Genomic DNA, 14,596 nt, shown 5'->3' with positions numbered 1-14,596 from the left:
ACATCACACTTTTCATCACACTATTCATCACACTCTTCATCACACTCTTCATCACACTCTTCATCACACTCTTCATCACACTCTTCACCACACTCTTCATCACACTCAACATCACACTGTTCATCACACTCTTCATCACACTCAACATCACACTCATCATCACACTCAACATCACACTCAACATCACACTCAACATCACACTCTTCATCACACTCAACATCACACTCTTCATCACACTCTTCAACATCACACTCAACATCACACTCAACATCACACTCTTCATCACACTCAACATCACACTCAACATCACACTCTTCATCACACTCAACATCACACTCAACATCACACTCTTCATCACACTCAACACCACACTCTTCATCAACCTCAACATCACACTCTTCATCACACTCAACATAACACTCTTCATCACACTGTTCATCTCACTCAACATCACACTCTTCATCACACTCCTCATCACACTCTTCATCACACTCTTCATCAGACTCAACATCACACTCTTCATCACACTCTTCATCACACTCAACATCACACTCTTCATCACACTCCTCATCACACTCTTCATCACACTCTTCATCAGACTCAACATCACACTCTTCATCACACTCTTCATCACACTCAACATCACACTCTTCATCACACTCTTCATCACACTCAACATCACACTCTTCATCACACTCCTCATCACACTCTTCATCACACTCTTCATCAGACTCAACATCACACTCTTCATCACACTCTTCATCACACTCAACATCACACTCTTCATCACACTCTTCATCACATGCATAATCAATCAGGAGCAATCAGACCAAATGGGACTGTGTAATTATGCAGTGTGCACACACTACAAATAGAACACTGTGAACATGCAGAAACACAAAACTATTTAATATATGTTAAAATCAATTCCCTCATCTGCAGATTTATTAATTATTGTCACGTTTCTGGTTGAAACAAAAAGGGAGGACAGGATCCAGACGCAGACAAAAATGAGTTTAATTAACAAAAAGGCAAAGAACAAAGGCTTACTCATTCCAGGTCACAACAGAAGGGAAACACGAGGAGTCATGAGGAGAAAAAAGAGTCCCAAAATCAAACTAATAAAATCCACTAGAGAAACACGCATCTAGAATAAGGGTCTTACAAGCTTACAAGTTTCTGGACAAAAGACAACGACGAACTGACACTGAGACAAGGGAGCACAAAGACTAAATAAACTTGGGAGGTGATGCTAATTAGAGACAGGTGAGACAATCAAGAGGCAGGTGAAAACAATAAGGGCAGGGCACATAATCAAACAAGCAGGAAAACATACAAAGGCAGGAAGTGAATTATCACAAGAGACAAGGTGTCAAAGTAAAAAAGGAAAAGTCTAAACCATGAAACACAAATGAAATGCAGAGCTAAAGTAGACAAAATAATGAGAACATGGAATACACTCAACACAAAACTAAACAATACGTTGTGACCAGGTAAAACAGGAAATAATATCTGAACCCCAAAATACAAGTCAGAAACATAACTAAACTAGAATAACTCATGACAAATTATGTTCATAATGACTTCAAATGTATTCATAGAAGCAACAGCAGAATGAGTCATGTTTATTTGATCATATTTATATAAATCTAAATAAACTTAAGTGATAATAAAATCGAGTGATCAGAGCTCTTCCTTCATATCAAATGTCCTCCAGTTAAAGGAGCAGTCCGATGTTCCACTGACAGCTGTGAAGTCATCTGTGGTCATGTGATCAGTTTGTTGTGATGACAGGTAAACGTGGCTCCTCCTCAGTTGTTCCACTCTGACTGGACCTAGACAGCAGGGTGACCTTTGACCTCAGGCCTGATGATGAAGATGATGAAAAGTATGACACGTTGTTGGAGGATTTGCCATTAGTGTTGCCGCGGCAGCACACCACGTTCTTCGCCTTCTCCCTGAACTCGAAGGACACAAAGTAGAAGATGAAGGGGTTGATGCAGCTGTTGAAGGTGCTAACTGCTAAGCTAACCATGTAGGGGACGTAGACGTCCTCGCCGTCTCCATCCAGTGAACTATCGGCATAGGTGAGGAGGAGGAGGATGTTGCTGGGCAACAGACACACAGTGAAGACCAGCAGCACCAATACCGTCACCCGCACTGCATGACCGTACCGCTTCCCCTCAGCCATCAGGGTGCGCAGCACGGCACCATGACAGAACACCACGACAAGGAACGGCAACAGAAAGCAGAACGTGAACAAGGTGGCAAAGTAAGGCAGGAAGTAATTATCCTGCTCCTCCTCTGGCAGCGCGTCATGGCAGGTGGTGATTCGCAGCTCGTCCAGGACGTAGGTCTGCTGCGACACCAGCAATGGCAGCATGGCGGCCAGGACCACCAACCACACCGCCGCTGTCATGTACAGAGATGTGCGATGGCTGCGCAGCGTTTTGGCACCGAACGGGTGAACCAAAGCAATGTACCGGTCCAAAGCCACCAGAGCCAGACACAGCACGGACCCGTACATGTTCCCGTAAAACATGGCCATGACCATGCGACAGGACGCCTCACCCAGCTCCCAGTGGTTACCCCGAAAGTGGTACATGATCCGGAACGGCAGAGCCAGCAGCAGCAGGCAGTCTGCCGCCGTCAGGTTGATGAGCAGCGTGGTGGACGGCTGCGGTTTGGTCCTGAACACCAGGACCCAGAGAGCCAGCAGATTGGAAGGCAGGCCCACACTGAAAGCCAGCAGGTACAGAACTGGCAGGTACAGGTTGGTGGTCGGAGCCTGGATCTCCTTCAGCTGCTTCTCCTTCAGGGTGGTGAAGTTACAAGTAGTCTTCAGTCGGAATGCCCGCAGACCTGCAGGGACATGAACACAGGTCAGGTTAGACCTGCAGGGACATAAACACATGTCAGTTTAGACCTGCACATACCAGAACACATGTCAGTTTAAACCTGCAGGGACATGAACACAGGTAAATTTAGACCTGCAGGGACATGAACACATGTCAGTTTAGACCTGTTCTGACTTTAATAAAATGTCCTGACTTTTAAAATTTGACTTTGTTAAAATGTCCTGACTTCAATAAAATGTCCTGACTTTGTTAAAAAGTCCTGACTTTAAAAAAATGACTTTGTTAAAATGTCCTGACTTTGTTAAAATGTCCTGACTTCAATAAAATGTCCTGACTTTGTTAAAATGTCCTGACTATAACAAAAAAAGTTGCTTAAATGTCCTGACCTTTTTAAAAAATTGACTTTGTTAAAATGTCCTGTCTTTAAAAAAATTCCCTGACTTCAGTAAATGTCCTCACTTTGTTAAAATGTCCTGACCTTGTTAAAATGTCCTGACTTTAATAAAATGTCCTGACTTTGTTAAAATGTCCGGACGTTGTTAAAATGTCCTGACTATAAAACTTTAGTTTGCTAAAATGTCCTTACCTTGTTAAAATGTCCTGACTTTCAAAAAATGACTTTTTTTAAATGTCCTGATTTCAATAAAATGTGACTTTGTTAAAATGTCCTGACTTTAAAAAGATGACTTTGTTAAAATGTCCTGACTTTAAAAAGATGAGTTTGTTAAAATGTCCTGACTTTAATAAAATGTCCTGACTTTGTTAAAATGTCCTGACTTGAATGAAATGTCCTGACTTTGTTAAAATGTCCTGACTTTGTTAAAATGTCCTGACAATAAAACTTTAATTTGCTAAAATGTCCTGACCTTGTCAAAATGTCCTGACTATAAAAAAAGAGTTTGCTAAAGAGTCCTGACCTTGTTAAAATGTCCTGACTTTAATAAAATGTCCTGACTTTGTTAAAATTTGTCCTGACTTCAATATACTGTCCTGATTTTCATAAAATGTCCTGACTTTAATAAAATGTTCTGACTTCAAAATAATGTTCTGACTTTAATATAATGTCCTGACTTTTAAAAAATGACTTTCTTAAAATGTCCTGACTTTGTTCAAATGTCCTGACTATAAAAAATGAATTTGTTAAAATGTTCTGTCTTTAAAAAAGTGTCCTGACATTAATAAAATGTCCCAACTTTGTTAAAATGTCCTGACTTTAAAAAAGTGTCCTGACATTAATAAAATGTCCTGACTTTGTTAAAATGTCCTGACTTCAATTAATTGTCCTGACTTCAATAAAATGTCCTGACTTTGTTAAAATGTCCTGACTTTGTTAAAATGTCCTGACTTTAAAAAGATGAGTTTGTTAAAATGTCCTGACTTTAATAAAATGTCCTGACTTGAATGAAATGTCTTGACTTTGTTAAAATGTCCTGACTTTAAAAAAATGACTTTGTTAAAATGTCATGACTTTGTTAAAATGTCCTGACTATAAAACTTTAGTTTGCTAAAATGTCCTGACCTTGTTTAAATGTCCTGACTATAAAAAATTAGTTTGCTAAAATGTCCTGACTTTAATAAAATGTCCTGACTTTGTTAAAATGTCCTGACTTTAAAAAAATGACTTTGTTAAAATGTCATGACTTTGTTAAAATGTCCTGACTATAAAAAATGTGTTTGCTAAAATGTCCTGACCTTGTTAAAATGTCCTGACTTTAATAAAATGTCCTGACCTTGTTAAAATGTCCTGACTTTGTTAAAATGTCCTGACTTTAAAAAAATGACTTTGTTAAAATGTCATGACTTTGTTAAAATGTCCTGACTATAAAAAATGTGTTTGCTAAAATGTCCTGACCTTGTTAAAATGTCCTGACTTTAATAAAATGTCCTGACCTTGTTAAAATGTCCTGACTTTAATAAAATGTCCTCACTTTCATAAAATGTCCTGACTTTAATAAAATGTCCTGACTTCAATAAAATGTCCTGACATTAATATGTCCAGACTTTGTTAAACTGTCCTGACTTTGTTAAATTGTCCTGAATTTAATAAAATGTCCTGACTATAAAAAAAATGACTTTGCTAAAATGTCCTGACTTTAATAAAATGTCCTGACTTTGTTAAAATGTCCTGACTTTAAAAAAATGACTTTGTTAAAATGTCATGACTTTGTTAAAATGTCCTGACTATGAAAAATGTGTTTGCTAAAATGTCCTGACCTTGTTAAAATGTCCTGACTTTAATAAAATGTCCTGACCTTGTTAAAATGTCCTGACCTTGTTAAAATGTCCTGACTTTAATAAAATGTCCTGACTTTTTTAAAATGTCCTGACTTTAATAAACTGACTTTGTTAAAATGTCCTGATTTCAATATAATGTCCTGACTTTAATAAAATGTTCTGACTTCAATATAATGTCCTGACTTTAATAAACTGTCCTGACTTTAATAAAATGTCCTGACTTTAAAAAATTGACTTTGTTAAAATGTCCTGACTTTGAAAAAATTACTTTGTTAAAATGTCCTGACTTTAATAAAATGTCCTCACTTTCATAAAATGTCCTGACTTGGTTGAAATGTCCTGACTTCAATAAAATGTCCTGACATTAATAATATGTCCAGACTTTGTTAAACTGTCCTGACTTTGTTAAATTGTCCTGAATTTAATAAACTGACTTTGTTAAAATGTCCTGATTTCAATATAATGTCCTGACTTTAATAAAATGTTCTGACTTCAATATATTGTCCTGACTTTAAAAAATTGACTTTGTTAAAATGTCCTGACTTTGAAAAAATTACTTTGTTAAAATGTCCTGAATTTAAAAAATTGACTTTGTTAAAATGTCCTGATTTCAATATAATGTCCTGACTTTAATAAAATGTTCTGACTTCAATATAATGTCCTGACTTTAAAAAATTGACTTTGTTAAAATGTCCTGACTTTGAAAAAATTACTTTGTTAAAATGTCCTGACTATAAAAAAAATTACTTTGTTAAAATGTCCTGACTTTAATAAACTGACTTTGTTAAAATGTCCTGATTTCAATATAATGTCCTGACTTTAATAAAATGTTCTGACTTCAATATAATGTCCTGACTTTAAAAAATTGACTTTGTTAAAATGTCCTGACTTTGAAAAAATTACTTTGTTAAAATGTCCTGACTATAAAAAAAATGACTTTGTTAAAATGTCCTGACTTTAATAAACTGACTTTGTTAAAATGTCCTGATTTCAATATAATGTCCTGACTTTAATAAAATGTTCTGACTTCAATATAATGTCCTGACTTTAAAAAATTGACTTTGTTAAAATGTCCTGACTTTGAAAAAATTACTTTGTTAAAATGTCCTGACTTTAAAAAATTGACTTTGTTAAAATGTCCTGACTTTAAAAAAATGAGTTTGTCAAAATGTCCTGACTTTAGTAAAATGTCCTAACTTCTTAAAATTGTCCTGACTTTAATAAACTGTCCTAACTTTGTTAAACTGTCCTGACATGAAATGTCCTGACTTTAACAAAATGTCCTGACTTTGTTAAAATGTCCTGACGTTGTTAAAATGTCCTGACTATAAAACTTTAGTTTGCTAAAATGTCCTGACCTTGTTAAAATGTCCTGACTTTCAAAAAATGACTTTTTTAAATGTCCTGATTTCAATAAAATGTCCTGACTTTGTTAAAATGTCCTGACTTTAAAAAGATGAGTTTGTTAAAATGTCCTGACTTTGTTAAAATGTCTGACTTTAATAAAATGTCCTGACTTTGTTAAAATGTCCTGACTATAAAACTTTAGGTTGCTAAAATGTCCTGACTTTGTTAAAATGTCCTGACTTCAATGAAATGTCCTGACTTTGTTAAAATGTCCTGACTTTGTTAAAATGTCCTGACTATAAAACTTTAATTTGCTAAAATGTCCTGACCTTGTCAAAATGTCCTGACTATAAAAAAAGAGTTTGCTAAAATGTCCTGACCTTGTTAAAATGTCCTGACTTTAAAAAATTGACGTTATTAAAATGTCCTGAGTTTGTTAACATGTATTGACTTTAATAAAATGTCCTGACTTTGTTAAAATGTCCTGACTTCAATGAAATGTCCTGACTTTGTTAAAATGTCCTGACTTTGTTAAAATGTCCTGACTATAAAACTTTAATTTGCTAAAATGTCCTGACCTTGTCAAAATGTCCTGACTATAAAAAAAGAGTTTGCTAAAATGTCCTGACCTTGTTAAAATGTCCTGACTTTAAAAAATTGACGTTGTTAAAATGTCCTGAGTTTGTTAACATGTATTGACTTTAATAAAATGTTCTGACTTAAATAAAATGTCCTGACCTTGTTAAAATGTCCTGACCTTGTTAAAATGTCCTGACTTTAATAAAATGTCCTGACTTTTTTAAAATGTCCTGACTTTAATAAACTGACTTTGTTAAAATGTCCTGATTTCAAAATAATGTCCTGACTTTAATAAAATGTTCTGACTTCAATATAATGTCCTGACTTCAATAAAATGTCCTGACTTCAATATAATGTCCTGACTTCAATAAAATGTCCTGACTTCAATATAATGTGCTGACTTAAATAAAATGTCCTGACTTTGTTAAAATGTCCTGACTTTAATAAAATGTCCTGACTTGAATGAAATGTCTTGACTTTGTTAAAATGTCCTGACTTTAAAAAAATGACTTTGTTAAAATGTCCTGACCTTGTTAAAATGTCCTGACTTCAATAAAATGTCCTGACCTTGTTAAAATGTCCTGACTTTGTTAAAATGTCCTGACTTTAAAAAAATGACTTTGTTAAAATGTCCTGACCTTGTTAAAATGTCCTGACTTCAATAAAATGTCCTGACTTTGTTAAAATGTCCTGACTTTAAAAAAATGACTTTGTTAAAATGTCATGACCTTGTTAAAATGTCCTGACTTTGTTAAAATGTCCTGACTTTAAAAAAATGACTTTGTTAAAATGTCATGACTTTAATAAAATGTCCTGACCTTGTTAAAATGTCCTGACCTTGTTAAAATGTCCTGACTTTAATAAAATGTCCTGACTTTTTTAAAATGTCCTGACTTTAATAAACTGACTTTGTTAAAATGTCCTGATTTCAAAATAATGTCCTGACTTTAATAAAATGTTCTGACTTCAATATAATGTCCTGACTTCAATAAAATGTCCTGACTTCAATATAATGTGCTGACTTAAATAAAATGTCCTGACTTTGTTAAAATGTCCTGACTTTAAAAAGATGAGTTTGTTAAAATGTCCTGACTTTAATAAAATGTCCTGACTTGAATGAAATGTCTTGACTTTGTTAAAATGTCCTGACTTTAAAAAAATGACTTTGTTAAAATGTCCTGACCTTGTTAAAATGTCCTGACTTCAATAAAATGTCCTGACCTTGTTAAAATGTCCTGACTTTGTTAAAATGTCCTGACTTTAAAAAAATGACTTTGTTAAAATGTCCTGACCTTGTTAAAATGTCCTGACTTTAATAAAATGTCCTGACCTTGTTAAAATGTCCTGACTTTAAAAAATTGACTTTGTTAAAATGTCCTGACTATAAAAAAATGAGTTTGTCAAATTGTCCTGACTTTAATAAAATGTCCTCACTTTCATAAAATGTCCTGACTTGGTTGAAATGTCCTGACTTCAATAAAATGTCCTGACATTAATAATATGTCCAGACTTTGTTAAACTGTCCTGACTTTGTTAAATTGTCCTGAATTTAATAAAATGTCCTGACTTTAATAAAATGTCCTGACTTTAAAAAAATGACTTTGTTAAAATGTCATGACTTTGTTAAAATGTCCTGACTTTAATAAAATGTCCTGACCTTGTTAAAATGTCCTGACTTTAATAAAATGTCCTGACCTTGTTAAAATGTCCTGACTTTAATAAAATGTCCTGACCTTGTTAAAATGTCCTGACTTTAAAAAATTGACTTTGTTAAAATGTCCTGACTATAAAAAAATGAGTTTGTCAAAATGTCCTGACTTTAATAAAATGTCCTGACTTCTTAAAATTGTCCTGACTTTAATAAACTGTCCTGACTTTGTTAAACTGTCCTGACATGAAATGTCCTGACTTTGTTAAAATGTCCTGACTTTAAAAAAAAATGACTTTATCAAAATGTCCTGACTTTAATAAAATGTTCTGACTTCAATATAATGTCCTGACTTTAATAAACTGTCCTGACTTTAATAAAACGTCCTGACTTTAAACAATTGACTTTGTTAAAATGTCCTGACTTTGAAAAAATTACTTTGTTAAATTGTCCTGACTTTAATAAAATGTCCTCACTTTCATAAAATGTCCTGACTTGGTTGAAATGTCCTGACTTCAATAAAATGTCCTGACATTAATAATATGTTCAGACTTTGTTAAACTGTCCTGACTTTGTTAAATTGTCCTGAATTTGAGAAATTGACATTAATAAAATGTCCTGACTTCAATAAAATGTCCTGACGTTGTTAAAATGTCCTGAATTAAAAAAATTGACATTAATAAAATGTCCTGACTTCAATAAAATGTCCAGACTTTAAAAATTGACTTCGTTAAAATGTCCTGAATTTAAATAAATGACTGTTAAAATGTCCTGACTTTAAAAAAAGGACTTTGTTAAAATGTCATGACTTTGTTAAAATGTCATGACTATAAAACTTTTGTTTGCTAAAATGTCCTGACTTTAAAAAAATGACTTTGTTAAAATGTCCTGACTATAAAACTTTAGTTTGCTAAAATGTCCTGACCTTGTTAAAATGTCCTGACTATAAAAAATTAGTTTGCTAAAATGTCCTGACTTTAATAAAATGTCCTGACTTTGTTAAAATGTCCTGACTTTAAAAAATGTGTTTGCTAAAATGTCCTGACCTTGTTAAAATGTCCTGACTTTAATAAAATGTCCTGACCTTGTTAAAATGTCCTGACCTTGTTAAAATGTCCTGACTTTAATAAAATGTCCTGACTTTTTTAAAATGTCCTGACTTTAATAAACTGACTTTGTTAAAATGTCCTGATTTCAATATAATGTCCTGACTTTAATAAAATGTTCTGACTTCAATATAATGTCCTGACTTTAATAAACTGTCCTGACTTTAATAAAATGTCCTGACTTTAAAAAATTGACTTTGTTAAAATGTCCTGACTTTGAAAAAATTACTTTGTTAAAATGTCCTGACTTTAATAAAATGTCCTCACTTTCATAAAATGTCCTGACTTGGTTGAAATGTCCTGACTTCAATAAAATGTCCTGACATTAATAATATGTCCAGACTTTGTTAAACTGTCCTGACTTTGTTAAATTGTCCTGAATTTAATAAAATGTCCTGACTATAAAAAAAATGACTTTGTTAAAATGTCCTGACTTTAATAAACTGACTTTGTTAAAATGTCCTGATTTCAATATAATGTCCTGACTTTAATAAAATGTTCTGACTTCAATATAATGTCCTGACTTTAATAAAATGTCCTGATTTCAATATAATGTCCTGACTTTAAAAAATTGACTTTGTTAAAATGTCCTGACTTTGAAAAAATTACTTTGTTAAAATGTCCTGACTTTAAAAAATTGACTTTGTTAAAATGTCCTGACTTTAAAAAAATGAGTTTGTCAAAATGTCCTGACTTTAATAAAATGTCCTAACTTCTTAAAATTGTCCTGACTTTAATAAACTGTCCTAACTTTGTTAAACTGTCCTGACATGAAATGTCCTGACTTTAATAAAACGTCCTGACTTTAAAAAATTGACTTTGTTAAAATGTCCTGACTTTGAAAAAATTACTTTGTTAAAATGTCCTGACTTTAATAAAATGTCCTCACTTTCATAAAATGTCCTGACTTGGTTGAAATGTCCTGACTTCAATAAAATGTCCTGACATTAATAATATGTCCAGACTTTGTTAAACTGTCCTGACTTTGTTAAATTGTCCTGAATTTAAGAAATTGACATTAATAAAATGTCCTGACTTTAAAAATTGACTTCGTTAAAATGTCCTGAATTTAAAAAATTGACATTAATAAAATGTCCTGACTTCAATAAAATGTCCTGACTTTAAAAATTGACTTCGTTAAAATGTCCTGAATTTAAATAAATGACTTTGTTAAAATGTCCTGACTTTAAAAAAATGACTTTGTTAAAATGTCATGACTTTGTTAAAATGTCCTGACTATAAAACTTTAGTTTGCTAAAATGTCCTGACCTTGTTAAAATGTCCTGACTATAAAAAATTAGTTTGCTAAAATATCCTGACTTTAATAAAATGTCCTGACTTTGTTAAAATGTCCTGACTTTAAAAAAATGACTTTGTTAAAATGTCATGTATTTGTTAAAATGTCCTGACTATAAAAAATGTGTTTGCTAAAATGTCCTGACCTCTTTAAAATGTCCTGACTTTAATAAAATGTCCTGACCTTGTTAAAATGTCCTGACTTTAAAAAATTGACTTTGTTAAAATGTCCTGACTATAAAAAAATGAGTTTGTCAAAATGTCCTGACTTTAATAAAATGTCATGACTTCTTAAAATTGTCCTGACTTTAATAAACTGTCCTGACTTTGTTAAACTGTCCTGACATGAAATGTCCTGACTTTAATAAAATGTCATGACTTCTTAAAATTGTCCTGACTTTAATAAACTGTCCTGACTTTGTTAAAATGTCCTGAATTTAAAAAAAATGACTTTGTCAAAATGTTCTGACTTTAATAAAATGTTCTGACTTCAATATAATGTCCTGACTTTAATAAACTGTCCTGACTTTAAACAATTGACTTTGTTAAAATGTCCTGACTTTAATAAAATGTCCTCACTTTCATAAAATGTCCTGACTTGGTTGAAATGTCCTGACTTCAATAAAATGTCCTGACATTAATAATATGTCCAGACTTTGTTAAACTGTCCTGACTTTGTTAAATTGTCCTGAATTTAAGAAATTGACATTAATAAAATGTCCTGACTTCAATAAAATGTCCTGACTTTAAAAATTGACTTCGTTAAAATGTCCTGAATTTAAATAAATGACTTTGTTAAAATGTCATGACTTTGTTAAAATGTCATGACTATAAAACTTTAGTTTGCTAAAATATCCTGACTTTAATAAAATGTCCTGACTTTAATAAAATGTCCTGACTTTGTTAAAATGTCCTGACTTTAAAAAAATGACTTTGTTAAAATGTCATGACTTTGTTAAAATGTCCTGACTATAAAAAATGTGTTTGCTAAAATGTCCTGACCTCTTTAAAATGTCCTGACTTTAATAAAATGTCCTGACCTTGTTAAAATGTCCTGACTTTAAAAAATTGACTTTGTTAAAATGTCCTGACTATAAAAAAATGAGTTTGTCAAAATGTCCTGACTTTAATAAAATGTCCTGACTTCTTAAAATTGTCCTGACTTTAATAAACTGTCCTGACTTTGTTAAACTGTCCTGAATTTAAAAAAAATGACTTTGTCAAAATGTTCTGACTTCAATATAATGTCCTGACTTTAATAAACTGTCCTGACTTTAAACAATTGACTTTGTTAAAATGTCCTGACTTTAATAAAATGTCCTGACTTTAATAAAATGTCCTCACTTTCATAAAATGTCCTGACTTGGTTGAAATGTCCTGACTTCAATAAAATGTCCTGACATTAACAATATGTCCAGACTTTGTTAAACTGTCCTGACTTTGTTAAATTGTCCTGAATTTAAGAAATTGACATTAATAAAATGTCCTGACTTTAAAAATTGACTTCGTTAAAATGTCCTGAATTTAAAAAATTGACATTAATAAAATGTCCTGACTTCAATAAAATGTCCTGACTTTAAAAATTGACTTCGTTAAAATGTCCTGAATTTAAATAAATGACTTTGTAAAAATGTCTTGACTTTAAAAAAATGACTTTGTTAAAATGTCCTGACTTTAAAAAAATGACTTTGTTAAAATGTCCTGACTATAAAAAAAATGACTTTGTTAAAATGTCCTGACTTTAAAAAAATGACTTTGTTAAAATGTCCTGACTATAAAAAAAATGACTTTGTTAAAATGTCCTGACTTTAAAAAAATGACTTTGTTAAAATGTCCTGACTTTAAAAAGATGAGTCTGTTAAAATGTCCTGACTTTAAATAAATGACTTTGTTAAAATGTCCTGACTTTAAAAAAATGACTTTGTTAAAATGTCCTGACTATAAAAAAAATGACTTTGTTAAAATGTCCTGACTTTAAAAAAATGACTTTGTTAAAATGTCCTGACTTTAAAAAGATGAGTCTGTTAAAATGTCCTGACTTTAAAAAAATGACTTCGTTAAAATGTCCTGACTTGAAAAAGATGTTCTGACTTCAATATAATGTCCTGACTTTAAAAAATTGACTTTGTTAAAATGTCCTGCCTTTGAAAAAATTACTTTGTTAAAATGTCCTGACTTTAAAAAATTGACTTTGTTAAAATGTCCTGACTTTAAAAAAATGACTTTGTTAAAATGTCCTGACTTTAAAAAATTGACTTTGTTAAAATGTCCTGACTTTAAAAAAAAATGACTTTGTTAAAATGTCCTGACTATAAAAATAATGACTTTGTTAAAATGTCCTGACTTTAAAAAAATGACTTCGTTAAAATGTCCTGACTATAAAAAAATGAGTTTGTCAAAATGTCCTGACTTTAATAAAATGTCCTGACTTCTTAAAATTGTCCTGACTTTAATAAACTGTCCTGACTTTGTTAAACTGTCCTGACATGAAATGTCCTGACTTTGTTAAAATGTCCTGAATTTAAAAAAAATGACTTTGTAAAAATGTCTTGACTTTAAAAAAATGACTTTGTTAAAATGTCCTGACTTTAAAAAAATGACTTTGTTAAAATGTCCTGACTATAAAAAAAATGACTTTGTTAAAATGTCCTGACTTTAAAAAAATGACTTCGTTAAAATGTCCTGACTTTAAAAAGATGAGTTTGTTAAAATGTCCTGACTTTAAAAAAGTGTCCTGACATTGTTAAAATGTCCTGACTTCAATATAATGTCCTGACTTTAATAAAATGTCCTGAGTTCAATAAAATGTCCTGACTTCAATATAATGTCCTGACTTTAATATAATGTCCTGACTTTAATAAACTGTCCTGACTTTAATAAAACGTCCTGACTTTAAAAAATTGACTTTGTTAAAATGTCCTGACTTTGAAAAAATTAGTTTGTTAAAATGTCCTGATTTAAAAAAAATTAGTTTGTTAAAATGTCCTGACTTTGAAAAAATAGTTTGTTAAAATGTCCTGACTTTAAAAAATTGACTTTGTTAAAATGTCCTGACTTTAATAAACTGACTTTGTTAAAATGTCCTGACTTTAATAAACTGACTTTGTTAAAATGTCCTGACTTTAATAAACTGACTTTGTTAAAATGTCCTGACATCAATAAAATGTCCTGACTTTTTTAAAATGTCCTGACTTTAAAAAAAGGATTTAGTGAAACTGTCTGGTCCTCTCATAGATATAAAAACAGGGATACACACGTGGAATGTCAACGCTGGAACAGTCTGATCTCTAAATGTTTAAACTCTGAGTTTCTGTAAGAGAACGTTCAATAAAAACATGTCCTGATGTGAAACAGAAGCTGCTGGGAGTCAAACCTGTCTCTACCTGTCCTGTCGTGCAGAAGAAGAAGAAGAAGTAGAAGACTTACGGACGGACATGCCGGAGCATTCGTCTGCTGGATGATTAGACGGGGACTGGCTCCAGACAGACGAAAGCAGAGAGATGAAGAGCAGAGTCCAAACAAACATC

General features: G+C 32.1%; 1 protein-coding gene across 1 annotated transcript; it reads right to left on the bottom strand.

Annotated features, from left to right (window-relative positions):
* Positions 1-1,583: 1,583 nt before the first annotated feature.
* Positions 1,584-14,596, bottom strand: LOC138598634 (proteinase-activated receptor 4). The gene is made up of 2 exons (XM_069670457.1): positions 14,496-14,596; positions 1,584-2,862 (listed from the first exon to the last, which is right to left on the bottom strand). The coding sequence occupies exons 1-2, from the start codon at positions 14,593-14,595 to the stop codon at positions 1,775-1,777; spliced, it is 1,188 nt and encodes a 395-aa protein (XP_069526558.1). The 5' UTR covers position 14,596; the 3' UTR covers positions 1,584-1,774.

Source organism: Semicossyphus pulcher, unplaced genomic scaffold (assembly GCF_022749685.1).
Source record: "Semicossyphus pulcher isolate SPU_LCO1_2020_fin unplaced genomic scaffold, fSemPul1.0.p SCAF_2, whole genome shotgun sequence".
NCBI lineage: Eukaryota > Metazoa > Chordata > Actinopteri > Labriformes > Labridae > Semicossyphus > Semicossyphus pulcher.
This window is presented reverse-complemented; position numbering and strand designations above follow the sequence as displayed.

Excerpts from the sequence above, each read along its gene's own strand:
- LOC138598634 (XM_069670457.1), bottom strand. The coding sequence starts at position 14,595 with ATGTTTGTTTGGACTCTGCTCTTCATCTCTCTGCTTTCGTCTGTCTGG. Across the intron at positions 2,863-14,495 it reads ATGCTCCGGCATGTCCGTCC|GTCTGCGGGCATTCCGACTG; the intron begins GTAAGTCTTCTA and ends ATGTCCCTGCAG.